The 27,804-nt window shown below is 50.0% G+C and overlaps 1 protein-coding gene across 4 annotated transcripts; it reads left to right on the forward strand.

Annotated features, from left to right (window-relative positions):
- The first annotated feature begins 797 nt into the window (after positions 1-797).
- On the forward strand, positions 798-27,392 carry LOC126644138 (multiple epidermal growth factor-like domains protein 6). Of its 4 annotated transcripts, XM_050323095.1 has the most exons (48): positions 798-938; positions 1,020-1,160; positions 1,640-1,822; positions 2,195-2,266; positions 2,507-2,633; positions 2,847-2,986; positions 3,297-3,500; positions 3,906-4,055; positions 4,333-4,512; positions 5,018-5,134; positions 5,461-5,610; positions 6,400-6,615; positions 7,413-7,517; positions 7,600-7,744; positions 7,833-8,047; positions 8,136-8,235; positions 9,188-9,354; positions 9,500-9,733; positions 10,196-10,293; positions 10,880-11,057; positions 11,272-11,499; positions 11,721-11,813; positions 11,975-12,148; positions 12,845-13,000; positions 13,579-13,699; positions 14,101-14,318; positions 14,563-14,814; positions 15,138-15,329; positions 16,362-16,511; positions 16,603-16,706; positions 17,149-17,366; positions 18,904-19,124; positions 19,293-19,439; positions 20,064-20,228; positions 20,397-20,548; positions 20,735-20,903; positions 21,123-21,231; positions 21,532-21,677; positions 22,142-22,267; positions 22,662-22,841; positions 22,985-23,209; positions 23,610-23,736; positions 24,040-24,239; positions 24,598-24,810; positions 25,310-25,455; positions 26,138-26,264; positions 26,867-26,999; positions 27,261-27,392. In XM_050323095.1, the coding sequence occupies exons 1-47, from the start codon at positions 920-922 to the stop codon at positions 26,923-26,925; spliced, it is 7,359 nt and encodes a 2,452-aa protein (XP_050179052.1). In that variant the 5' UTR covers positions 798-919; the 3' UTR covers positions 26,926-26,999; positions 27,261-27,392. The 4 variants fall into 4 exon arrangements, with proteins under 4 accessions (XP_050179052.1, XP_050179055.1, XP_050179054.1 ...); XM_050323098.1 differs by lacking the exon at positions 12,845-13,000; XM_050323097.1 differs by lacking the exon at positions 1,020-1,160.
- Positions 27,393-27,804: the final 412 nt, after the last annotated feature.

The raw sequence follows: 27,804 nt of genomic DNA on the forward strand, positions 1-27,804 counted from the left end.
TTTAGGAGAGAGTTGCAAAGGCTTTGGCCTTGCAGGGCAGAATTAACACGTATGTGTGTGTGTCACTGCTGTAATTATTATTAGCTCATGGCAGTGCCTGCCCTGCTTTAATGACACAAGGTGCTGTTCAGACACCCTAAATCTGTTGGATTTGGGCTGCAGGTCATTCCTTTGGGGGGTTTATCTCACAGCAGGAGCTCTGGGAGTTGGTAGAATGTGCAAAGTTTATTTATTCCCATGAACCTGCCAAGCCCTTTCCATGTTCTCTCCTTAGGGCCGTGCTCAGTCTGCTTGTAGGGCCTGCCCAGAGGGTACATTCTGTCATGAACCAGGTCTGGCTGCACCCCAGGACTGTCCCAAAGGGCATTTCTGCTCGGCTGGGACTTCCTTGCCTCTCCCATGTCCGGTGGTAAGAGCCAGATATGCACTTGTTCCTCGAGCAGGGATTTTCAGCAGGCTCCCAGAGCCCTGGCAGGGGCACTGAGTGGTTCTTTCTGTGCAGGGCACCTACTCAGACGTGGGGAGGGCAGGCTCCTGCAAGCCCTGCCCAGCAGGAATGTTCTGCAGCACAGCTGGGCTGGCTGAGCCAGAAGGACCTTGCCAGCCAGGATATTACTGCAGCCCAGGTTCCAGCACCTCCTCACCTGTGAGTCCTCAACACCCTCAACGCTGCTCAAGACCTTTTGTCTCTGCAAAACCTTCTATAAACCACATTAATTTTATTTTCCTTGCCCCAGGTGGGGCTTCCCTACGGAGATCTTTGCCCACAAGGACATTACTGCCCAGCTGGCACCAAACACCCACAAGAGATGCCGTGTCCTGCTGGCACCTGGAACGGGCAGAGGGGGCCCAGGATGCCTCTTGGTGCCTGCCCTGTGCCCCTGGGTTTTTCTGCAACACGCCTGGCCAAGGTGCTCCCATGGGACTTTGTGCACCAGGTGAGACAGAGCCAGGAAATTCCAAATTAGCTGGTTCCAAACTGGGAGAGGAGAGGGGACTTAAATATTTCCTGCTTTAAGGCTACTACTGCACAGGAAGGACAAAGACTGCAAAGCCAGAGGATGGTGTCACTGGAGATCTCTGCCCTCGAGGACATTTCTGCCCTGCAGGCTCAGCAGCACCTTCCCCCTGCCCCAGTGGGGAATACAGCAATGCAACAGGTCAGGGACTGGGGCTCTGCAGCTGCCCTGTGCCTGGGGGCAGATGGAAACACTGCTCCTGGGTTTTATCTGCATCCCAGAAGCACTGGACAGCTGCTGGCCTCTGTGAAAATTCAGTATTTTGGGGGGTGGGGTAGAGAAAGGGGTTGAGGATGGGGGTTATTGTGTATATTTCCCTCTCTCATGTGTTGGGTTTGTAGCTGTGATAGAGGACAGAAGGCTGTAAGCAGTTATCCAGCTCTCCCTCTGTTCCTCCTGCCACCTAATGGGGAGATGTGGAGGTTGCTGGCAAAGTGGAGTTGGGAAGTTTGCTGAATGCAATGCTCCTGGGAGGAAATACATATCTGAAGGCCAGTTACCACAGGAGAGCTCACAAAACACCCTTATTTCCATTTCTGCTTCCCAAACCATTTGTGCACATGGTGTTTTCCTTCCATTTCATTCCATTTTTCCTTTCATCTCCTGAATTTCCCTCACAGGTCAAGACAAATGCCTTCCTTGCCCCGCTGGGTTTCACTGTTCCAAAGGACTAAAGCATCGCTGTCCTCCCGGATTTTACTGCCCTGAGAAAACTGGAATCAGCTTTTATCCTTGTCCTCCTGGGACTTACAACCCCTCCTACGGCCTCAGCCAGGCTGAGAGGTGCCAGCAGTGCCCTGCAGGTGACGAAATGACTCTGGTTTTTAAGGGGATGATCTCCCTGCATCCCTCCCTTCCTAATTTTCCTGACACGTGTTTCCCTTCTGGGAAATGTGAATATGAAAATACACAGTAAAAGTAGGATCCCTGTCCCACTGGTGACGTCCCCAGTGAGCTGCTGGTTTTCCTGAGGCTCTGCATGAGAGTTTGGTTCACGCTCAGGGTTTCCCACAGGAGTGTGGAACGTGGTTTTGTCCCGGTTGTGCCCATGCTGATGGATTTTGCTCTCTCAAAATCTTCCCCTTTGCCTTCCAGTCAGTGAATGCAGCGCAGCATTCTCTCTCCTGGCTTTTCTCCCAGTTTACTGATGCTCTTTTCCCTCTGTGGCCTTCCAGGAATGTTCTGTGGAGAGTGGGGATTGTCCTCTCCCAGCGGTCCCTGCTGGCCAGGATTCTTCTGCACAGCAGGTATTGAATTCAGTGTTCACAGGGCAAAAGGAGGGGAAAGGAGGAAGCTGTGGCCCTTATGGTACTTGCTGTTAGTTATTCCAACCCACTACAGATTTTTGGCTTTATTGCCGTAAGTCACAACCAGCAATGAGTCCCATACCCTTCTGTCACCCATGGAAATGATTCTTTGGGCATGGAGCACTTGCCTGTGGACAGCAACTCGTATGGTTCAGGACACCTTTGCTCTTTCTCATGTAGGAGCAAGTGTCCCAAACCCTAATGGAGCCACAAACACGAGCACTGGTGGCCCATGCCCACCTGGACACTTCTGCCCAGCTGGCACAAGCATCCCACAGAGATGCCCCATGGGCACTTACTCAGACAGGTGAGATCTGGGGCTCTGCTGACACGAATTTTTATTTTCCTTTTCTTCTTGGTGTCTCCCTTAGTCCTTTAAGTAACAAAGTGCAGCTCAGGAAGGCTCATTACACGTGTCCTTGCACTGATCATGAAAGCTCCGTGGTTGCTCTCACTTTGCTGGTGTTGAAGGCATCAATGTTGTACCTGCCAACACAAAACCTGCTTGTGTCCCTCTCAGGCTCCACAACTGGCAGGACTCCAGCTGCACAGCCTGTCCACCTGGCCATTTCTGTGGCTCCTCTGGCCTCACAGCCCCCTCAGGACCCTGCTCACCTGGTTACTACTGCCTGCCTGGGGCTTCCTCTCCATCCCCATCTGGTGAGCTGTGCTGGGGCAACACCCACCTGGGGGGTTGGCAAACAGGTAGCTTTACAAAAATGCCACCTTTTCCCCCAGTATTCCTGCCCCTGCCTCCTCTCAGTCACCCAAACCCCCTGTATTAATTTTGTTTGAGGGATCTGTGCCGTACCAGGGGTGAAGAAGCAGCTGGTCTGTGCTCTCCAGTGAGATGTTTGCACTGGGGAGGTTGTGGGTGTCTGCCTGTAATGGGCACAGCCTGTCCATTTTATTGTGTCTCAGGAATAATAATTTCCAGGGAAGACTGCCTCTTCTCTTCTCTTCTCTGCAGGTCTGGGGGAGAAAGGAGGTCCTTGTCCTGTGAGCCACTTCTGCCCAGCAGGAAGCAGCTTTCCCTCCCCGTGCCCTGCAGGGACTTACAACAACCTCAGCAGGCAAGCTGCCTGCTCCCCTTGTGCTGCAGGGTACTACTGCCCAGAGAACACCACCAGCTACAGCACCAACCCTTGCCCAGCTGGGTTTTACTGCCCCAAAGGTGAGATGGGCCATGGGGACAAAGCAATCCATTGAAATATCCTTCTCAAAGGCAAGAAATTATCTCTGAACAAAATGTTTTAAGTGTTAGTCTGGTCCTTCAGAGAAAAACAAAAACAAAACAAAAAAAACACAAAAAAAAACCCAAAAACAAAACCAACACAACAAAGAAACCAAAACAAAACAAAAACAAACAAACAAACAAAACCCAGCAGTATTCTAAACCATGGATATGGCTGTTGTTTAATACCCTTACAGGCAAATTAAACAGCACCCAGGGACTGTCCTGGTCAGGGAAGGGATCAGCAATGAGATAAATTGGAAAAGATGGCATGAAGTGATATAGCAGGATCAATAGATGGTGTTTACAGCCCATGAAAGATTCTTGCTCTCTTTTGTTCCAAAGGAACCAGGTTTGCCACTGAGTTTCCCTGTCCCAGGGGCTACTACAACCCTGACCCCATGACCCAGAGCCTGGACAGCTGCTTGCCCTGTCCCCCTGGGCACTTCTGTGGCAAGGAGGGCTTGACAGCAGCCTCAGGGCAGTGTGATGCAGGTGAGTGAGGGGCAGTGGGACAGTGTGTTTGGGAGGCTGATGCTTTTATCCTGCAGCTTTTACCACAGCCCTTCCAGCGTGTTTGCTTGGATTCCCTTGCCTACCTGTAGGCATCCAGTATGACTGAGCACACCCTGGGCATCCACCTGAGTCCCATCTGCTGGTTCAGGTGGGCCCAGGCTTCCTGTGGGACGTGCCTGTTCTGTGCAGGCACGACACACAAAGCTGGTTTATTCAGGATAGTTTCAGGGTGCTCAGTCGTGCTTTCTCTTCTCAGGCTGGTTTTGCATCTCAGCTGCTTGGACCTCGCAGCCCTTTGACCTGGATAACTACACCAATGCCAACTGCCTGTGCCCAGCCACTGCCACTGGAGGGAAGTGCTCAGCTGGGTTCTACTGCCCCACAGGGAGCCCAGAGCCCCTTCCTTGCCCTCCTGGGTTTTACTGCAATGCCTCAGGTTTGTGTCTTTGGGGAAACAAAAGGAGTGGAGACAAATTAGAGGCGTTGTGTGGACAAGGGAATGTTTGCCTTTTAAGAGCTCTTTAGGGGACCCTAAAGCTAAGTTCTGTTTTGGGAGATAAACCTGATTTTGCCAGAATTTGCTGGGTGACCTTGAGTAAGTGTCTCTGTGGCCGTGTTCCCATCTTCAGAGGACCAGTATGAACACACCTCATTCCAGGTTCATAGATGCTGAGCACCAGGGTCTGCTGCCAGATTACCTGCTGCCTCTGCAGAGCCTGCAGGTGCTGAAATACTGACTGATGCTCCATTTCCTCCCACTCCTTTTCTGTCCTTTCACTTTTCTTTCAGTGTGTGCAATGGGAATTGTTTTATCCTGGTACTGTGCTTGGGAGGTGCCTGTGGTGTTTTCCAGAGGGAGGCTGTGAGCAGTTGTTCTTCCTGCTCTTCTCCCTCTCTCTCAGTGCTTTGAGTGCCCCCATCCTCTCCTCTCTGTGTTCCAGGTCTGTCTGTCCCCAGTGGGGAATGTGCTGCTGGGTTTTACTGTGAAGGGGAAGCAGCTCTCCCTAAACCCACAGATGGTGTGACTGGGAACGTTTGCCCTGTGGGGACCTTCTGCAGTGAGTATCCAGCACAGCCAGGACTGAGGATTTCCCGTCCCATGATGCCTGAAATACTGAAAATGTCATGTCCTTTAAAATCTGAAACACTGGTGGGTGATTTTGAGGGTGTGGTAGCCAACTTGCTGGGGTCTGACCATAAAGTCCCAAATTCTTCCCCTGGCCTGTTCTTTGAAGGCGATAAAGTGATAATTTTGTCTCAATACCTGAACTTTAGAATGTTATTGGCTTCACCTCTGTTTCCCTGAGTAAAATGAAGCTAATAATATCTGTCCTCTCCATTCTTTCCTTGTTCATCTCTCTCTGTCTGGCTTCTCCTCCCGCAGCTGCAGCATCAGCAGTGCCCCAGCTGTGCCCAGCTGGCACCTTTTCCAGCCTCCCAGGGAGGAGAACACTTTCTGAGTGCCAGCCTTGCCCTTCTGGCTTCTACTGTGAGGAGCCCGGGCTCAGTGCCCCGAGTGGGGAGTGCTGGGCAGGTAAGTGGGGAATAAACTGCACTGCAGACCCACAGAGGCTCTGGGGAAGTGCTCAGAGGAGCGTGAGTTGGTGGGAACTGCACAAATTCAAAATAAATGCCTTTCTGTGAGTGGAAAAGCCATTTTTCCTACTGGGAGAGCTGGCAGGAGTCAAGAGGTGCTGTAATCCAGAAAATAGGAGTTCTGTCCAAATGTTATTCTGTGCTTCCCTCATACAAAAAGTGGCTGCTTGTTACAAACTCTTGAGCCATCCTGTGGATCACAGTTTAGAGATTTGCTGCCTACCTCAGTGGTTCCTTCTCTTCACTGGTGGAGAACATTTTCTGTCTCTGTGAAAAGGCCATCAGAGGTTAAAACAACTCAGATGTGAAAGAAATGGCAGCATCTGTGTGTTCTGAGCAATTTAAATACTGCCAAGGGAAGACTCTGATGTTCACTGGGAAAACTTTCTTTTGAAGGGTTTCAGCACCTGAAAGGAAACAGAGAGATCAATGTTGTGTCCTCAGATGTGTCCCTGTGTCACCTGTAAGCTTTGTCCCGTGTTCTGGGGGGCTCTGGGTGGTAAATTTCCTTCTGAAGAGTGCAGCAAGTGGAAAGCTTTGCTCTGCATTTGTGCCAGCAGTGCTGTGAGTCAGATCAATAGTTATTTAAGGTCAGCAGGAGGTTTATTTTTCTGAGTGGCCACCGAGCTTTGTGTGCTGGGAGAGGCTGTTCTCTCCTAATGAGCAGCACCTCTGTAGCTCATCTCTCTCTGATTTAGCTTCTTTCCCTCTGTCTCCCTCCCTGCAGGTTATTACTGTGACAGCCAGCAAGGACCAGTTATTGATTTCACCCTCTACCCCTGCCCACGAGGCTTTTACTGCCCACCAGGGACCAGCAGGAGCTCCCAGTACAGCTGCCCTGCAGGAACCTTTGGGCCAAGGCAAAAACTGAGAACTATCCAGGAATGTCAAAAGTGCCCACCAGGAAAATACTGTGAATCCCCTGGCCTTGCTGCCCCAACAGGTAAGTTGCTGTCCTGAGCATCCTTGTTCCTGCTAGAGAGTCCTGTCAGTGGCTGATGGTTAATGCAGGGCTTGGACTCCAGGGTTCTGACCTCACCTAAGCTGAACTGTCTCCATTTGACTTCCTGGGAAAGAAGAAGGTTCGTTTTCCTGAGCAAGACATGAAAGAATGACTGCAGAAAGTAGAATTCCATGTGTGATGCTTCTTAAAAAAAAAAAAAAAAAATCCTGTGGGGAGTTTTTCAGTGTCAAACCTGTCTGGCGTTTTGTTTTTTACAATGAGTTTGTTTTTTCAGCTTGGTTCCCAAAGGACTAATCCTTTTGTGTGATTGATGTGCGGGTGATTAAGTTTAGCAGGGAAAGAGTGGGCGAAATACCCAGCAAGGACGTCTCCATCTTTTTCAAGATCGTTTTTTCACATCAGTGCTGATGATTTTTTTTGTTGGTCCTTGTCCTGAAAGGCTCTAATTCAGCGAAGCATTTTAATGGAATTCTTAATATTTCAGGATGTGTTGAACACTGTTCTAAAGAGAAATGCGTGCTCAAATACTTGTTGAGGTATGGAGGTAGTGCTCAGTCAGGGCAAAGGGAAGTGCTTCTCTCTCTCTCTGTCAGTATGGCATCTGCTGCCGCATCTGCCCTCCTGGCACTGACCATTCCCTCACTGAGTTTTGCACTGGCAGTGGCCCTGCACGCTGGCAAATGCCTACATGTCAGTCTGCATTCTGAAATTTGTATTTATGTGCCTTTTATTTTCGTATATTCATGTATTTTTGCCCAGATTATTCTGTTTTCTAGGAGACTGTGCTGAGGGGTTTTGGTGTAAGAGCGGTGCCCGGGTAAGAGATCCCCAGGATGGAGAGTCAGGACATCCTTGTCCTGCTGGGCATTACTGTCCTGAAGGTGGGTGCTTCGAAACGTGACTTTTCTTCATTCCTGGGCAGCGTGAAGTGGCATTTCCTCATTTGGGGGTGGTTGATTCCAGGTGCAGCCCTTCCCCTGCAGTGCCCTCCCGGCACCTGGGCTGGCAGGGCGGGCAGGAGGAGCCTGCAGGAGTGCCAGCCCTGTCCCGGGGGATATTTCTGCAATGGCTCTGGGCAGGGGGCTCCCTCGGGGCAGTGCAGCCCAGGGTGAGTAGAACAAGCCCGTGGGTAGAACAAGGGGTGGTCTGCAAGGGGCTCTGTGCCCCGTTGAACACTCGGTGTGCTCCTGGTGCAGGTTCTACTGCGCCGCCGGTGCCCAGAGCCCCACGCCCAGCGATGGCCTCGCGGGAGCTCCCTGTCCACCCAGTCACTTCTGTCCCCCTGGCTCCAGGGCTCCTACTCCCTGTCCCCCTGGCTCCCACCTGCCCCACACCCACGGGGAGCAGTGCCAGCCTTGCCCAGAGGGTCAGTACTGTGTGTCTGGTGAGGAACCAGCGCCCTGTCCACAGGGTGAGTGCAGCTCGCACTTCAGTTTTCCGATTTGCCCTCGATTTTCCAAAGGCTGCTGGTCCTGAGCTCTCCTGCCTTTCCTCCCCAGGGTATTTCTGTCCCAAGGGCACGGCTCTTCCAGTTGCTTGTCCAGCAGGATCCTATAACCCTTCCCAAAGACAAACCAGCTGCCTCCCCTGTCCTGAAGGGTAAGAATGAGAGAGTGATCTTAGGATTATACACATGAGTAAGGGACTGCTGGAAGTCATTGTTTATCCTGGATGAGGTGGGAAAATGAGTGTATTTTACCACTGAAAGGCACTTGTCTCCATGAGGAAGCAGAGCAACTGCTGAGCTCTGTCTCACAACACTATGTAGATGATTATGGGACCAGGAAAAGTCCTAATTCCATATCCATGGAAGGGGATTTAGGCTGCTCAGAGCACAGAAACCAATTGACACCCTAAACTTTGCTCCTGTCTGGAGGTAATAGAAGGTTCCCTTGGCAACAGGCTGGCAGAGGCCTGTTGAAGGGGAAGAGGATCTTGAAAATCACCTGATGCTGAGCCTGGCTTTTCCTTGGGGGATTTATCTCCAATTACTGAGTGGATTTGACCTTGATTAACTGTTACAAGTTGATGAATCACAGCCTGGATGTGTTATGACTCAAGTTAAGAAAATTATGTCTCTGTGGCTTTTGCAATTATGCCATCAATTTGGCACAGGAGGAAACAACTGAGGATGCAGTGATATGCATAAGAAGCTCTCTTGTCTGGTCAATACAGTGCAGCAGCCACATCAGACAAGCTGATCCCACCACCGGTGGGTGGGTATTTGTAGAGAGAATATTACTAGGGAAATCAGAATAGAATATTGCTAGAATATAGTATATATTCTATAATATTTTATTTATTATTACTAATATTATGTATTAGTATTATATATCATTATAATTATTAGATATTATTAGATATTATTAGATATTATATTTTGGTTTGGTTTATATATTGCTATGTATTATTATATATTATATATTACTAATATATACTATTACTATATATTATATATATTTATTTATATGTATAAAATTATATATTATTAGAATAGAATATTACTAGAAACATTTTTTTTTCCTTTTTTTTTAATCTCTCTTTGGACCAGGTTCTTCTGCCCCAAAAACTCCTCTTCCTTTTTGGGGAATGAATGCTCAGCTGGCCACTACTGCCCTGCAGGCACTGCTTCTGCAACTCAGTTCCCATGTCCCAAAGGGACTTACAACCCCCAGAATGGAAGCAGTCTGAGGTCTCACTGCACCCCCTGTGACCCAGGTAACAGAGATGTCTCAGCAGTGACAGGAGAACGTGTGAAAATGGGTATTGAACGTGTTTGAGGTTCACTGGGGGGGTTTGTGTGTCTCTGCAGGAACTTTCTGGATTTTTCTGCCCTTACTTGTGGCGTTATTTTGCTTTTCAGGGCATTACTGTGGACTTGCAGGGCAGCCCCAGGTTACAGGACCCTGCTGGGCTGGGTTTTACTGCACTGGAGGTGCCTCCAGCCCAACACCTACGGATGGTCTTGAGGGGAACACGTGTCCCAAGGGAGCTTATTGTCCTCTGGGCTCTGCCTTCCCACAGCCCTGTCCTCCTGGCTACTACAGCAGCTCCTCTGGGAATACTGGGATCGAGGATTGCCTCCTGTGTGATGCAGGTAAGGTGGAAGAAAGGATAGAGGAGATTTGGGTCATTCTGGGGGCTCCTGAGAAGCTGTGGTTCCAGAGCAGGCACTCCTGAACCACTGGTGGCTTGGAGAGAGGTGCTGGTAGAGCACAGAGAGGCTAAACCTGCCATTTTCCCATGTAAGTGGATGCTCAGAGTGAAGTGCAAGCTGAGAGCTTCCCTTTGCAGCCTTTCTCTGGATGCTTCCCCACTCGAGAGGTGACACCAGGGCTGTTTGTTCAGGCGTGGAAGCTCTGCACCTGCAGCCATTCCCACTGAAAGCATCTCCAGGAGCGGAGATGGGGGTGACATCAAAGGTGGTGCTTCAGTGAATATTTCCTCACTGCGTACTTGCTGTTGTACTTGTCTTGTGTGGCCAATATCAGAGAATATTCCCACAAGGATCATCAGTATAATTATGGCCTTTTTAATTTATGGTCCTTCCTAATTTCAGGGTATTTCTGTGATGGGACTGGACTTGTCTCTCCAAGTGGATTATGTGAGGCTGGATTCTATTGCAGTGGAGGAGCCATTTCTCCTAAACCTCCCAGGGTAAGCTGTACTTGTGATATAAATGCTACAAAACATCATGTCTGTGGAACTGATGACCCTAAGGTCCCCTTAGTTTTTTTTGGGCCTGGATTAAACTCTCTTTTACTGCATTATCTCATCAGGTATATCTGGTTTATTGATAGTGAAAGAGGCCAGAGATGACAAAACACACCTGGCCTTCTTTGAGCTTTACATCTCAAAGCTGGGCAAAAGTAGCTCTCTCTTTGCATATTGATGCTGCAGAGCAGAGTGGAATGCCAAATCTGATTAAAATTACAGAGGTTGGGAGTGCCTGAGTTTGATTAGAATGCTGATTCTGTCAGCCTTCCTCTGAGGCAAAATACAGGCTGAATTTGTAAAGATGATAACTCGACAAGGCACTGGCTTTGTGCCACAGGGATTTACTATATGGGCAGAATTCTGATCTTTTATTTTGGAAAAAGATAGGTGTGTGCAGCCTGGGAGACTGAGGGGTGAGCACAGGATTTCATAATCTTTTTCTTCAGCAGTGGAATCTGGCAGAGACCTTTTTGCAAGGGCAGCCTCTTGAGTTTTCAGGCTGTAACTGTGGGGTTTCTCTTCCAAGGCGACAGCCAGTGGAGGTCCCTGTCCCCCTGGCCATCAGTGTGTGATGGGGAGCAGCAGAGCCCAGCCCTGCCCTGCAGGGACCTACAGCCCATCCTGGGGGATGACACAGTGCCTGGGGTGCCCAGAAGGTTTTTACTGCACCTCTGCCTCTGCAAACTACACAGACTGTCCTGCAGGTGGGTCTGGCTGCACCTCCCCAGCCTCACCCTGCTGAACCTCAGCCCTGATCACTGCATTTGATGCAGCCCCTGGGATGTTTCTGTGACACACAGTGACAAATTGCAGGATGGGCCCACAATCAGTCCTTCCCAGAAGGAGAAGAAAGGAAATTCCATGTGTGATTTCTTCCAGCACGTGTTAACTGTCTTGAAACCACCTTTTCTTCCCTAGGTCATTATTGCCCCAGGAATACAGAATTTGCCACACAATATCCTTGTCCCCCTGGAACTTACAGTGAAGCTTTAAATCTCTGGGATGCTTCCAAGTGCCAGCTGTGCCCTCCTGGAAGGGTCTGTTCCAAGCCAGGCCTGGCAAGACCAGATGGACTGTGCATGCCTGGGTGGTTTTGTCCACCTGGATCCACGTCAAGCAAACCAGTGATTCCTGGGAATTACTCTGGTATGAAGGGGAACAATAAATTGTGATGATGGTTGTTTTTGAGGAGGGTTATTAGGGTCACCTAAAAGACCTAATCAGGTTCAAGGTGGCTTTTTTCCCCTTTTTATTTTCCTTAATTCAGTGCTGTGGTTCTGTTCTCCCTGAGCTCTCCCACTAAGATTTTTGCAGCTATGTTTGCAATTCCTATGTTTCATCTCAGGCTGTGCCTTTTCCATTAACAGGGATGGCAGCCCCACCTTCTGGATCTGTTGGGTTGTGCCAAGCAGGAACCTTTTGTCCTGCTGGGTCATCTCTTCCTCTTCCCTGCCCTCCAGGTAGGAGAAGAATCTTTTTTCCTGCACAAGTTTGTTGGGTTGGAGTTTTTGTATCTCTGTGCTCTTTCCCCTTTTGCCAAGATCCCCAGAGAAACCCAGTTGTGCTGTGGCTGGTTCTGGTACCTCTGAAATGCTGATTTTGGTTCTGTCCCCTGCTCCAGGTTGGTTCTGTGCCACCTCAGAGCTGGCAGCTCCATCAGGTCCCTGTCAGGCTGGATTTTACTGCACAGGGGGCTCCACACTCCCCAACCCCAGGGATGGAGCAGTGGGAAACATCTGTCCCCGAGGCCACTTCTGTCCTGCAGGGAGTTATTCTCCCTCTCCCTGTCCCCCAGGTAGGTTTGATGGCAGCTGGGAGTCAAATTGGGAGTCGTTTCTCCTCCCAGTGCCCAGGGAGCTGCTGAGCTTGTCTGAGCCTGTGCCACTGCTCTGCAGCCCCCTGTCATGTTGTGCCTGTGTTCCCTGTGTGCCTGTGTTTCATGTTATCAGCATGAAAACAGCCTCTAATGCAGTTCTGTTGTATTGGATAATCAGCCCTAAATCTGCATTTAGACAAGGATTGCAGGACTGGCCCTGGAACCCACGTGCTGCTGTTGGACAGGGAAGCTCTTAGCTGAGCCCTCCTGAGGGACAGGTCACAGTAAAAGCCTCTGTCCTTTATCATCACCTTTTAAAAGACAAAGGATTAAGTGTAACAAGAGACTGTGGAATGGTTGCTTGTTTCCTGGATTAAATCTATAGCTGCATTAAGGAAGTGATTGCACTGCTCAGACCAGACCAGAAATAAATCATAGGATCATAGAATTCACCAAGCTCTCCCATACCCCTCTTCAAGGAACCTGTCACCTAATAAAGTGGTGGAACTGTATTCCCTTTGAATTCCTTCTTATCCAGCACCCTTTTGGCATCTTCTGCAGGAGGGAGCTGGGACCAGAGCAGTTAGAAAGTTACTGTGTGAGCAACTCCACAACCACTTCCAGCAGGGCCTGGGATGATGTTCCAATGTGATTTTGGTGGGTTTTGATTTCCAGGCTCCTTCTTGGCTCACCATGGGGGTCAGTCAGCACAGGATTGCCAGCCCTGCTCCCCAGGCTGGTTCTGTTCCCAGCACGGCCACAGCTCCCCAGAGGGATTGTGTAAGGCAGGATGGTTCTGCCCAGCAGGCTCTGTGTCAGACCAGCATTCAGGTAGGAGACCTTTGGGGTTGTTCAGTGGCAAGATCTTAAAATCTGACCTTACTTACAGTTTCAAGTTATGTTTAGAAATGGAGAGCTATTGAGATGAAAAGGTGTTTTCCAAGTAACACATCTTAAAGTAGTGGGTGAGGGTCTGCAAATACAGTAGGAAAAATAGGGGATCTTACCATGGTAAAAAACAAACTGAAAAATATCCCAAAAGGACTTTTTATTTCTTTTGATATCTTCACCTTTGTTAAAAAAACAACTAGTGAGAGAGAAATTATATGGGATTGTCTATTCTCCCATTCACAGGGGTGATAGAGGGATAAATGTAGCTCAATTCCTGGTGTATTAGACATGGAATTTAGTGACCCATGTGCCAGTGCAGACAGGCTCTGCAGCCCCTTCAGCTCTCTGGAAGCTGTTTAGGGCAGCAGTGCTTTAAACAAAACTGAGACCAGGTTATTCTTCATCAAGACTTTATCTTATTAAATCTTCCAATTCTAGGTTTGTGGTGCTGCTTTCTCCATGCAGCTGTTCAGGAATAACCACAGCAGAGATGTATTTCCTTTTTTTTTTAATCCTAGATTATTTGTGTCCTGTGGGTCACTATTGCCCCACTGGCAGCCCAGAGCCCGTGCCTTGTCCCCCTGGAGAATATCAGGACCAGGCTGGTAAAATCCAGTGTGAAACATGCCCAGCAGGAATGTGAGTGACATGGATTTTCTCATTTCTCTTGAGGCTTTATTAGGAATTAAATGTGTATTTCCCTCTGCTTTAGGCTGCTCAGTGTTTGATACACAAAATACACACTTTGATGTATGAGACTGGTTTTCTTGTTTCTGTTTTCAGGTCATTCTTCCTTTTATTTGGTGTGACACAATTCCTGTGTCATAGCAAACCCATCCTAGTAGGTCTGGATGCTGGGATGGACAGGATGGTCCTGAGAATTTATATCTTAGTTTTCCATTTGTTTCCTTCCAAGTAATTTGCTTTCATTGTGTGTCTTAGACTGTCATTGTTGTGCAAAAGAAACTTCTTAGTTTCTGGCAGAACAGAGGGAAAACATGGGCTGAGGCAACACTTGGGTTGTGGGGGTTTTTTTGCAGGTTCTGTGCCCTAAAACACCACCCAGGTGATCTCCAAGAGAACATCTCCCAGGGTGTGGTCAAACCAGTGGAATGTCCAGCAGGATATTACTGCCTGCCAGGAACAAAGGCTGCCCACCAGTACCCGTGTCCAGAGGGCACCTACAGCAACCAGGCTGGACTGGGGAAGCCCAGGGACTGCAAACCTTGTCCTGGAGGCACCTTCTGTGCCAGTGCAGGTGGGAATCACACATGGATTAAACACAGTTTAAAACACTGATTTGCCTCCAGGAGAGTCGAAAAGTTCCACCAGTGAGCGAAATGTTCTGTGCAGTCCATGTACCGTTTGGAGTGATCTCTCTGGGATTCCTGGAGTAGAGATTCTTTGCCATCACTTGAAATATGTTTTGCAAAGTATCTTTTGCATGGGCTGGGATTTATGTGCTGCCCTTGGCTCAGCTGATGGATTCTCCTTCTCTTTAGGGCTCTCAGCCCCGAGTGGTCCGTGTTTTCCTGGGTATTACTGCTCTTCCAAGGCACGTGTGCCCAACCCTGTGAGGGATGGGACGGGCAGCCTGTGCCCAGCAGGGCATTACTGCCCTCCAGGCAGCAGCAAACCCCAGCCCTGTCCCACGGGCACTTTTCTGCCTCAGTCTGGGATGGTTTTCCGGAATTCCTGTCTGCCCTGCCCTGCGGGGAGCTTCTGCCAAGGAGAAGGCCTGGCTGCAGTTTCTGGTGTGTATTCCATCCATTTTCGTTATTAAATTAACATATTTTAATTATATTTGCTTATTATTATATTAAATTTATTTAAAATAAAAATAATTCTGTTTTAAAAATTAACACAGATTTTGTCTCCCAGTTTGCTTTTTTGTTTGTTTGTTTTGGTTGTTTGTTTGGTGGTTGGTTTTTGTTTTTTTGGGGTTGTTTGTTTGTTTTGGTTTTTGTTGTGTTTTGTTTTTGTTTTTTGTTTGTTTGGGATTTTTGGTTTTGTTTTTTTTTGTTTGTTTTTTTTTTTCTGATTTTAAATCTAACACTGAAGCTTTTCTTCCTGGCAGGAACATGTTACCCTGGGTATTTCTGTGACCTTGGATCCACTCAACCAGACCACAGGCACTGCCCCCCTGGCTTCTACTGCCCTGAAGGCACTGAATTCCCAATCCCTTGCAGTCCTGGAAGCTTCAACTCTGGCAGTGGGAAATGGCAATCAGCAGACTGCCAGCTCTGCCCAGCTGGGTACTCCTGCAGTGGTGAGGCTGTGCTGCTGTGTTTGGGGGTCACACACAAACACCCACCCACCACAGCTTTATTTCTCACACCCTGGGCCTGAGCAGACAGAGGAAGAACAAACTCAGTGCCTCACATCCTCTTTGGGTACTGATGTACACTAAATATTAATGCCCCAAATCATTTGTTGTCCAAAACTCCCGCTGGTTTCTCAGTCAGCAGCTTCAGGTCACCCATAAAGCTTCTTGTTTGCTGTTGCACTTCTTTATTTCTTGGCTCAGCCATTTCTTCTTTGTGTCTGACATGTCTTTGGCCTCTCAGGGAGACAAACCCTCCTGGCAAGCAGCTCCTGGTCTGGCCAGCAGCCAGAGCTTGTGCTCTGAGACAGCTGCTCCCTCTCAGAGGTTCTCACCATCTGCCTCCACAAGGTGTTTATTTGCTCCCCTCAGCACTGAAATAGTTGTGGTCACACTGTGACAGTTACAGATTCATCCATCACCTTCTGGGAGACAAAGGGGGCTTTTCCTTTCTCAGGTGAGGAACTGAAATAACAGGGAAGAAGTGACTTGGCTGAGATGAAACACGAGTTTCAGCAGAGCTGGAACCACAACTGGGAGCCTCAGAGTCCCAGCTGAGCATTTTAATTGAAAACTCCCTGTTTTCCCAAGGGATTTAATTCAGAACTGACTTACCTCTGCACTAAGATGTTCCTTGCCTGAGGCTGAAAGAATTCAGAGAATAGGTGCTTTCTGGTGCTTTTTAGAGGTATATGGTAAAGGAAATAATGATTCCAGGAGACAAGGGTTTGCACTGTGTGTGATCTGGGCAAAACCACTTCTGAAGGACCATGTTCTGCTGTAACTGCTCACCTGAGTTACTCCTGTTCCTCATCACTATCCACAAGGTTTCTCCTGCCCCATGGGACCTGATTTTCTGTATCTGGATGGACAGAATAGGGATGAATAGGGGATTAGAGGTAGATGTTGACAGAGAAGGACATGGCCCGTGACCTGTTGGAGTATCTCCTGAGCAGGGTGCTGTTCTTTGTACCCCAGGTCCTGGAGCACACACTCCCGAGCTGTGCCCTGCTGGGCACTTCTGTCTGCCAGGGACCAACCTCAGCACACAACATCCCTGTCCAAAGGGCACCTTTGGCCCCAGGACTGGTGCCACTCGTGAGTCTGACTGTGAGCCCTGCCCAGCAGGTGAGTAGGGACTGGAAAACATGAGTTCTCCTTCCAAGTCATGATGTTCTGTGCAGCTCCTCACACTGAGGCTGTCTTCTGTTTGTTCTAGGCATGTATTGCTCAGCCCCAGGTCTGTCCCAGCCCTCTGGGTTCTGCTATCCAGGTTATCACTGTGCCAAGGGAGCCGTCAGCCCAGCCCCCATCAAACACAGGGTGAGTGCCAGGCAGCAGCACAGCAAACCCAGTGACCTGGGGACAAGGACTGGGCTGTCACGTTCTCCTGGCTTCTGCTGTCACATTTTCCAAGCATTTCTGCTCTTCATGAGGGTGCTCATGCCTTTTCCTGCTGCCCCTGAGAGCTCCTCAGCTGCTCTTGGTGTTAACTGGAATATGTTACTGATGAATTGCCACTGATGAATTCTGGCCAGGCCTGTGTTTCTGTACATTGCACTGGAGTGTGTGGTCTAATATCCCCTTCAAAAGTTGGCTTTGGGGGTAGCACAGCCCCACCTCAGCATCCCAAGGCCCTTTTTAATGCCAGCCATTGCCTTTGTTTAATTCAGAGGCAGCAAAACTTGTAGGACCCAGCTCCTTCTGTACATGGTGTTAAATCTCCTTCTCGTGACACTTTTTCCTCTGTGTTTTTCTGGTGCAGGTGGAATCCTCCAGCCTGGCTCTGCCTGGCAATGACATCTGCCCCGTGGGCCATTTCTGCCCCAGGGGCACGGGGTATCCCGTGCCGTGTCCTGCTGGATCCTTCTCCCCCTCGGTGGGCCTGGAGGCGGAGGAGCAGTGCCAACCCTGCCCAGCTGGGCACTACTGCAGTGGCAAGGGGCTGTCTGAGCTGGCCCAGACCTCGCTGTGTCACGCAGGGTGTGTGAGAACAGCTCTTGGGCAGTGACAAAGCACAGCCGTGCTGTGTGTTAGAGCTGAGGGACACCCCACCCAGCAGATCCTGGGCCTTTTCTTACCCCTTTGGTTGGGATGTTGCACCTCCTTGGTGAGCTCAGGAGATGTTTCAGAGCCTTTCCTTTTCCCTCAGTTTGCCTGACATTCCACCCCAGGCTTATCCACGTTTTTTTCACTGTTTTCAGCGAAAAGAATTATCGCTACAAATAATAGTATTACAAATAAATTACTGTTGCAAATCCCTTATTTAGCCTCATAATCACCCCTGCTTAGAATTTAAGTTTTTTTTCCCTCCCGTGTTCCCTTCTCCCACAAGGTGGTGCCAGAAGCAGGGACAAGGTACCATTTCCAGCCCGTGCAAGGGAAGTGCCCTGAGCAATATCTGTCCATCTCAGGACATTCCTCATAGCAAGAAGCTACAGAAACTCAATTTTATATGTGCAAGAGAGTCTTAGAAGTGATTTCAGTGCAGTGTAACAAGATTTCCTGGGGAAGGATTTTTAATAACAGCTGGCTCTTGAATCTAGTGGAGAAAATCACAATTAAATTTGTCTAGAAGTGGAAGCTGAGCTCGGAACACAAGTGAGGGCTACATTTGGAGAGGATAAAAATAATGAGCCACCAAACCAGACTTCTTGGGAGTAAAGAGGGATTTGCCACATGCTAGTCAAATTTGAAATGTTCCCAAAAAACCCTTTAACCCCAGAAAGATGTTACAGCCTGGCTGTAACAGGAGGGATTAAGGTTTGTGAGCTGGATGGCAGTGAATATCACATGATTACAAATGACCCTCGACTTCCAAAATGTGAAGTCCTTGTCCCCACAACAGGCTGTGCCCAGGTTGCTTTTTAACACCTCTGCCATGTAACATCCCTCACTGCCCATAACCTGCTGTTCAGGCTGAATAGATCTTGCTTCTAGGCAAAAAAAAATAAGGCAGCTTTGCTGGTCTTTCATTCAGTGCTGTTCCTGTTCCTTAAGGAATTGTTTCTTCTTCAGAAACGACATGGTTTGAATCCCTGTCCGCAGCAGGTGATGGGATCACAGCTCTCATTTTCCTTGTTGCTCAGCTCTTAGAACCATTGTAATTTTTGTATTTCCTCATCTTTGCTTGAAGTGAGGGTGTGGGAGGGAAGTGGTAAAGGGAAGAGTCACCGATGGCATTAAAGCAGGGGCCTGCAAAAGGACTTGGGGTTAAAAAGAGGCTCAGCAAAGGCAGCAGGAACTGAACGCTTCAAACACAGTGTTTTGAAGTAAAAATACTTTAGTTTTCAAAGGCTTTTCCTTCCAGAATGAGAACACTTTCTAGGCAACTTAGTGTAAAAAAAAAAAACACCTTTTACCAAGATTTTCAGGTGGGCACCAAGTTACAGATGGGGGGCAGGGGGTTGAAGTTGTCATCCACACTGAAACAGGCTGCATTTTCAAGGGGTGTCTCCCCCATTTAATGCATCTGAGTGGGGCTGTGAGCTGTTCCAGTCCGAATTCTCTCTCTCTCCAGGTATGTTTGCCTGGAAGGAAACTCTGCTCCCTGCCCTTCTGATGGGATCCATGGGTACAGATGTCCCAGAGGCTTCTACTGCCCTGCAGGCAGTGGGCTGGAGCTGCCGTGTGAGCCTGGCACCTTCAGCCCCGTGCCTGGGGCAGGAACCTGCCTGCCCTGCCCACCTGGAATGGTCTGTGGAAGTGCTGCCACTGTGGAGCCCCTCACCTGCCCCAGAGGTGAGAATCAGGTGTGCAGGAAAACTCTAAACACGATGGGAGGAGGCGGGATGGAAACCCGAACAGAACCTGCTGGTTGAGCCAGAGCAGGGGTTCCTTCAGGGAATGGGGTGGTTACTCAGCATTCCCACCTCTCTCTCCTGTCTTCATTCCCCTCTCCATGTGCAGGTTACTACTGCCCAGCTGGAACTGCTGCCCCACTGCCGTGCCCCGAGGGGACTCTGAACGCCTTGGAGGGGGCAGTGGCCCCCACTGCCTGCAGGCTGTGCCCAGTGGGCAAGTACTGCAGGGGAGAGGCCAACTGGGAACCAGATGGTGAGTTTGGTTAATCACCCACCCCACAGCACAGGGGTTGGATATTCAGGATGCAGGGAATTAGAAAATATCTTCATGAACAGAGTAAAGATTATTGAAGGGCACCCTTCACCCTGTGCCTATCAGCCACTTCTCTTTCCCTTATTCTGAGCATTTATTTTGCATGTTGTTTTGGATGTTGGTGCCTTGTTTTTCCTTCTCTCCCTTTGTTTTTTTCTACTTTCTCTTCCTTTGCTTTAACACTTTTATTGCTGTTCTTTCTGTCCTCTTAAACGCTTCCCCTCCTATTTAAGCACAGAGTGATTGTCACTGGGGCAAAATGCCAAGGTTGGATACCTGGAAAGAAGAGAGGCAGGACTCTTCCCACAGGAAACAAATGATAGGGAACTCGTTAGAGAACTGATAAGGTAAGCAAATGCCAGATGAGATCAGTGCAGGTAAAGAAAGGAAGTCATAGAGGCCAAAGGTTAATGAGAGGGAGGAAAGGCACACCAGAGGTGAACTGCCTAGGGTATCAGCAGTGATAAAATAGGATAAGGATGGGATTTGGCTTCTCTTCTCTGAGTTACCTGCCTATTTCTGAGGGTTTGAGGAGGTGCCACCCTCTCTGTTGTGCCCTGGCAGGTCTGTGCTCAGCTGGGTACTACTGTGACGGAGGAGCCACTGATGCCACTCCACGTGGGTCACCTGCCTCCCCTCTCAGTGGGCCCTGCCCAGGTGGGCACTACTGCCCAGAAGGAACCCATTTCCCAGTTGCCTGCCCAGCTGGCACCCTGAACAACGCCACGGGTGAGTGTGAGCTCACCCACGGGTCTGGCATCGCTGAGCAGCTGACCCTTGGCCAGGCCTGATGGTACCCTGTGTTCCCAGCTCAAATCAGTGCTGCTGGTGCTGTTCTGTGCTGGGTGTTCCTCCTCCTCCCCTCCTCTCTGGCCCTGATCTTTGGTTTGCCCTCAGGTGGTGCCTCCCCACAGAGCTGTGTGCCCTGCTACCCCGGGTCCTTCTGTGCTTCTGCTGGGCTGAGTTCTCCAACAGGACCCTGTTCTGAGGGGTTTTACTGCCCAGCAAACTCCAGCTCTGTCAGCCCCACAGCGTTGCTGTGCCCCAAGGTACTGCTGAGGGGGGTGAAGGAGGGGGGACTCAGCTCTGGGCAGTTCCCACAGTGGCAAAGGGTCTCACACACCTCATTGACACGTTGATTGCACCCACACAGAGTGTTGCCCAAGGTTTTAGTGACACAGACCCTGAGTCTGGCATCACCTCCATGAAATCCCCTCCCTCCTCTGTCCTTGCAGGGTCACTTCTGCCAGTCAGGGACAGCCCAGCCAACACCATGTCCTGCTGGAGAGTACCAGCCAGCCACAGGCTCTGCATCCTGCATCCCCTGCCAGAGAGGGTTCTACTGCCAGGACCCGGTGACAGGAGAGCCCAAGCGCTGCCCACCTCATTCTTACTGTCCCACAGGTACCCTGGAACTTGCATGCCAAGGGTTCAGGTGTTGTGGGCCTCACTGTGATCCCAGAGAGGTACAACCCTCATGTTTGAATTCCTGCAGGCATTGAGGTGGCAACGAGCCAGCGTATCCTGGGAGTCGTTTGCCGCGCTCTGATCCAGGTCAAGAGCCTTGTCAGACCACAACAGCCTCACTGAGGTTTGTTGTTGTCTCTGTGGTCTCCTTTCCAGGCACACGAGTTCCTCTCACGTGTCCTGAAGGCACCTTCACTCCTGGAAACATGACTGGCCTCTGGAATGAGAAGGAATGTCTGCCTTGCTTACCTGGTCACTACTGCAGGTTGTGAATCATTTCAGTCTGGCTTGTTTCTCACTTTGACATCCTTGGTTTGATGCTGATAAGTGGGTGCTAAGCACAAATTCATCTAAAGCAGTTCATGCTTATGGAACTTGAACTCAGGAGTGTCTGGCTCACTTTAGTCATCTCCATATGGAAAAGCTGAGCTGTTTTGTCTCTCCTGTTGGCGTAAGAAGTTATTTTTCATTGCAGAGTTCACTGCATCAATACTTGCTCTGCTTCTACCCCAGATCAGCAGCAGTGGGGGGTGTATGTGGACTCTTGCTGTTCTCTCTGCTCCAGGCACGGGCAGCTGGAGGGGAAATGTGCAGCTGGATATTTCTGCCTGGCTGGGAGCTCCCAGGCTGCTCCCCAGGGCCACAGCTTCTCCTGGCGCTTCCTGGCCGGGTGTCGCTGGGGCCAGGTGTGTGCAGGGCTGTGTCCTGCAGGTAAGTGAGAACCTCGGGGATTTTTAGGGTCTGGAATTATTGGCTTGCTTCTAACCAGCTGGAAAGCATGTTATCTTGCATACTAGACTGTGATCCCCTCCTTTTAAATCGTCATTGCTTGTTGGTTTCTTCTGGTTTTACACCTTTTGGACAAATTAGTGTGCCTGACCAAAAAGGCACCTTGAATTTATGGTGCTGAAATGCTCCTCCAGAAGAGTTTGAAGGCTTCTGACTTGGCTTCCTGTGTGCAGAACAACCTCCCAATAGCTGTGTAAATGGTCATTCTGCAACAAGAGGAGATTCTTGCTCAGGCATTGTTGTCGTTGGAGGACTCAGTGCCATCTAGTTGACAGGGGGGTGTTGGGTCATGGGTGGGACTCGATGATCTCAGAGGTCTTGTCCAACCTGGTTGATTCTGTGACTTGCACATTTGACTTTTACCTCTTTCCCATCCCTCTCTGTAGGTTTCTACTGCCTGGAGGGATCTGAGGTGCCCACACCGTGTCCTGCCAACACTCTTAGAGATCTTCCAGGGGCTGTGAGGAGGGAGGATTGCTTGCCCTGTCCACTAGGACACTGGTGCAAAGCAGGTTGGAACTTGGGGGTAAATCTTGAGGGGCAGGGATGGGAGTTGCTTTTTAAGAGAGCTGTGTGTATCCCTGAACCTGGTGAGGCTGGATTTGAGGTCAGACATGGCATTTTGGGACACTCTAGTGATGAGTTCTATTGTCTGCAGAGAAAAGAGATATTTAACAGTGTTAATACAACATGCTGTTCCAGCAACCATAGGAAATGTTGGAGAGCCTGAGATGACAACCAGTCTCCCAATATTCCTGTCGGAAGAGGGGCTTGGATGGTGCAGGTGGATTGTGCACAGACAGACAGTGCAGTAGCTTAGGAAGGACCCAGGAGGTCACAAGGAGAACAGAGGTGTTTCAATCCTGTCGAAAACGACTCTTTGAATCTTTGCTTTCTGTTTGCCAGGGGACTCCCAGGCCCATCCATGCCCACCAGGACATTACTGCTCTGGGGGCAGTGGCAGTGGGCACGGCAGCCTCGTGGCCCCTCGGGAGTGCCCCCCGCAGACGTTCCGCATGCAGCCGGGGGCTCGGAGCCCGGCCGACTGCCAGCCCTGCCCTCCAGGGTACCACTGCCCCGTGTCAGGTCAGTGCCAGGGGACAGCCAGCCCTTCCCCACCTCCAGAGCTCACTAGAAAGCTCCCTGAGGTGAGATAGGCGGTCATGCCCACAGTTATCTCCAAAACTCCCCCCGGCCTCCCTTTCTTCTCCCCTCCCTCTTCCTCACAGGTCTGACACGGTTTGAGGATTATCCGTGCCCCCCTGGCTACTGGTGCCCTGGTAAAGGGGACACTTTCCTTTGTCCAGCTGGCACTTCCAGGACCCAGCCTGGTGCAAAGTCACTGGAAGAGTGTGATCCCTGCTCACCTGGATATTATTGCCCAGATCCGGCACAGACAGGGCTGCCCAACACCCAGGGAGTGCCTTGCAAACCTGGCTATGAATGCCCAGCAGGTGACAGGACCTTTTTTTATTATTTATTTCCTTTATTCCCAGCCATTTCTGAGTCTAGAAGGCAGATCAGCAGGCACAGCCACGGCATTTAGCAGTGACCCTGGTCCCATTCTTGCAGCAGCACTCCCAGGACGTGATCACTCCCAGCCCTCCCTTCCTGTCCTCCTTTAGCTGAGGCTACCAAAAGAAGTTGTCTGGGCCTGGAAAAGGAGTAGATCTTCATGCAGGGCTAGTATTGAGGTGTTAGCATTTTCTGCTAAATGGCAAACTGGTTTCCAACAGATCTATGCCCTTTTGTGAGCAATAATGTTTATGGACACTTAATAAAGCCCCCCCAGCACAGAGTCTCCTGTTCTGGGTATGTCACATTATATATCACTGTTCACCCTTTTCCCCCCAGGTTCAGTAAATCCCAAGCCTTGCAGGCCTGGCCTGTACTGTGGTGCTCTCACAGGTGAGCCCTCTGTGTGTCCTGCTGGGTACCACTGCCCTGAGGGATCCTCCACATACAACAGCCCTGAGCAGCTGTGAGTACCTGAAATGTTGATGCAGCCAGATTTCACTTCCTAAAAACTCGGATTTGTGCCTGGGATTGAACCTAAAGTGCAGTCTTTGTGCACTGTGCAAAAACAAAGGGATCTTGGTAACTGCAGTCCCAGATTTGGTGACTGCAGAGACTGTATAGGGCCATTTATGATTTCTGCTAATTAGCTTGAGCCTGGAATTAGGTGAGAACCATTTTATTATTTTACCCCTGTTTGCACTGGTCATGGAGCCCAGAAATTTTTTAGAGGCTTTCTCCCCTCTCCCTGCCTTGTTTTGCCTTCCAGGTGTGTGTTTCCATACTACTGCCCCCCTGGCAGTGCCCACCCGGTGCCATGTGAAGGAGGGTCCATGGCCCTGACCCTGCCTGGTCTGAGGGACTCCTGGGAGAAGTTCTGCAGGGTCTGTGCTGCAGGGACCTACCGCAGTGCCCCCCTGCTCACAGCCCCCTGCCAGCCCTGCCCAGCCGGCTTCCTCTGCCCACCAGGTACCTGGGGGAGTGGGGCAAGGAACAGCAGCTCAGGCTGGAACCAGGGAGCTCTCAGTTCTGTGTGGGCAAAGCTCTGAGCCCTCTGCAGTTCTAAAAGCCTGCCGTGGGCTGCCACGTGGATTTGCCACCGGATTTGCCCGGTGAAAGAGCTGGGAGAAAGATCTGTGTTCAAATATGAATTTCTATTTAACTGTGAATTAGATGGGAAAATGCTGATGGTCGATTAGCTTTTTATATGTAGATGTGTATTTATATATATTTATATGTATATATTTGTGTATAAGGGGGATAAGCAGGTGGTCTCTGCCCCTCTCTTAGCACTGGTTGGGGTCCCTAAGCAGTGTCTTTTCTCTAGGCAGTGAGAGCTACCACCAACAGCCTTGTCCTCGAGGCCACTACTGCCCTTCCCTGGCACCTGCCCCCCTGCCCTGTCCCCCAGGAACCCACGGGAGCAGCCCCTTTGGGAAGCACAGAGGGGACTGCCAGCCCTGTCCTGCTGGCACCTTCAACCACCTCCCTGCCCAGCCTGCCTGCTTCCCCTGTGGCAGCTCCTCTTCCTCTCAGCCTGGTGAGTTGCTCTGTGTGTGTGTGAGTGAAATTCCACCTCTCTTAAGAGAAGGACTAGCAAGGAAATCACCTAGAAACGTGATTGCCTCACATGGTTTCGTGATTTATCACAAGCCCTGCCATCCTCACGGTGCCAGTGCCCAACTGCTCTTCCTCTGTCCCACCCAGAAAGAGGATTCAGTTTTCAAAGCTTTTTGTTCCTCTTACACTCTGTTAGCCGAGGGGATTTGAGCTCCTTAAAGGAAGGAAGAGATGAGTAACTCTACTGATTCTTGTTCTATCATTGCTTTGGAAGCAGTGGAGTTTCACCAAGAGTGTTTTAACCCTGAATTGGGGAGCTTGTGCTAAGTGTAGGTGTGCTTTTGAGCCAAAACTGGGCACTGAGGGCATGATAAAGTGGGAAAAAGGTGGAAAAGTGGAAGGTAGGCAGCTGTGCCCAGTGAAGAGTGCATGTGCCTTGCTCAGTGTATGTGTGAAACCTCTCCAACCTCTCCTCTCAGGTGCCACCAGCTGTACCTGCCATGGGCTGAACAGGGCTTTCCAGCAGTCAGATGCCTCCTGTATCTGCCAGGCAGGTTATGTTTACTATGACGAGAGAGGCAAAAAAGACCCCGACAGCAACAGCGACCAGGACTGTCGACCTCAGGTAAAATTTGGCTTCAAAACAAAATTATTTGGTGCAGGAGAAGGAGAGTAATTGGCCCAGTCAGTGCTTTGGGTTGAAGACACAAGCAAGTCCTTTTAACTGTTTTTATTGGGGTTTTTTTTTTTGAGGCCCTTGACCCTTCCTTGTAGGATAATGGCACTTGATTTCTTTACTGGGATCTTGTGAGGCTAAATTTAAATTCATAAAGCATGGAGGCAAAGGATACTTCCACACCAGGGCAATGGGGGGAGCAGCACTGCCTCACATAGATGACAAATGCAGGAATTTAAGCCTTCTTATTGTTGATATGAAGTTCCTCACCAGGCTTGCAGGAGGGATTTGGATGGGAGGGGAAATCGCCGCGGTTCTTTCTTCCGTGTTCTCCAAGCTGTCCTTTAACCTTGTTAAAGGTTGCTGTAGGAACTTCAGTCAGTGCTTCTCACTTTTTGGACTGGATATCTGTAGAACAGAGATAAAACTTGTCCTCTGTCAGACAGCCCAAGTCTTTGCTGGGCAGTAATTAGACGAGCTGACAAAACACGGCGCCAGAGAAGAACTACAGACACTCTTTATGTTGAACATCTGAAGCAGCGGGGAGGGAGGGAGGGAATTCTGGGGGTGCTGTGGGTTGGTTGACGTGCTGCCTGGTTTTTCCCACGTGGTGTGGGTGCTGCATTTGCAGGTGGACGAGCTCTGTGCCCCGGGGCAGGTCCGTCTGGCAGCCACGCGACGCTGCGTCGTCCCCGAGCGCCACGACTGCTCCCCTGCCTGCGGGAGGGCGGGGGAGAGCTCCACGCAGAGCTGGGCATGTGAGTCCCACTCAGCCCCTCATTACCCACCACTTCACTGCCATACCAACTGACCCCACGAGCTCCTGGCAGGGCAGGGCCTTGGGAGGTGTTTTTTTTGGGAGAGTTTCCATTGATTGAGTCCCTTCCCTGCCCTCAGCCTGCAGTCACTGGCCCCATTCCTCTGCTTGGAGAGTGTGGGTTGGAAGGGACCTTAAAGATCACAAAGTTCCAGCCCCCCATCATGGGCAGGGAAACACTGGATCTGCTTCTTGTTGCACAATTATCACTCTTTTTTCTCTTTCTGTACTGGGAAATCTCCTCGTGACAAGGACTGCACAGAAATCTAGTGTGTTAAAATTGTACTGTCTTTCTGTCTAGTCTGTTAGAGAGTGTGTTAAAATTGTACTGTCTTCACTGTTAGAGAGTGGGGAATCATGTTTTGGCCTTGAATAGCAGGCAAGGTACCAATGGGATGGACAAGGAGTTCGCTCCCTCCTGTTTTCCATGGACATAGAGTAGCCCCACTTGTTATAATTTGTAGGATGCTGGGTCTGTCTTGCCCCTCAGTGTGTTGTAGCTCAGGGGTCATGACTGATCAGGGCCTTTTGTCCACTTGGCAGCTGTCACTGCAAGCAGTACATCTCTGCTGAGGAGCTCTGTGACCAGCTGTGCCTGCTGAGAGCCCCTCGCATCTCCCTGGCATTTGGCATCAACAGGGAGCTGCTCCTGAGGGTGGATGAAGGAGAAGTGAGGGTAGGTTTGGGGGGGGGAAGGGAATGCTTCCTCAGCAGGCAGGTCTGCAGAGAGCTCTTAGAGGTCACACCCTGGTCAAGGGACTCGTGGGCCCTGAAGCTGCAGGGTCGATGCTCCACAGAGAACGACCCTGACAGTTCCTGAACTGTAGGGAAAAAGCCTCACTAGGAAAACCTACTGCAGTTAAGCCTGGTCACAAACCAGGATCTGAGTCCTGTGCTGATTGTATCAGTGACCAGTGTTTCCCTCTGCTTCCCAAAGGAAGTGGCAAATGTCCTGGGCCCGGATGAACACGTGCAGAACAGCCAGAGGGTGCACTTGGTCCTGTTCAGCCCCAGTGGAGTGCTGGGTTTCATTGTCTCCAGCACAGATGTTCTGGATGCATTTCTCGTGGGTAAGGCTGGAGAGCCCCTGAGAGTGAACCTGAATTCCAGCCAGATTGAGCCATTTGTTTCCTTTCAAGTTGTCACAGTGGGAATTTATTACCAGATACTCCAAACTATTTAGAAAGTAGGGAGATAACCTTGTTCTGACTGGGATTAAACCGTGAGGAACTGCACTGGGAATGGGTCAAAAAAAGATTGCAGGATGCTTTTGGATTTCCAAGAACTAGAAAGAAACCCCATTTGGAGGCAAATCTGTTGGCATCTGTGTGCTGGCTCCTGATTCCATTTGCTCCTCAAATTAGGGTGGTGTGTCTGAGAGCAGAATTTGGCCTTGTGAGCTGTAATTGCCCACAGGCACAAAATAAATAGTTCTTCCTTGCCAAGGGTTGGGTGTCTTCATGTGCTGCTCATTTTGTAGG

Source organism: Myiozetetes cayanensis, unplaced genomic scaffold (assembly GCF_022539395.1).
Source record: "Myiozetetes cayanensis isolate MyiCay16 unplaced genomic scaffold, myiCay2020 scf29, whole genome shotgun sequence".
In the NCBI taxonomy this organism is placed as follows: Eukaryota; Metazoa; Chordata; class Aves; order Passeriformes; family Tyrannidae; genus Myiozetetes; species Myiozetetes cayanensis.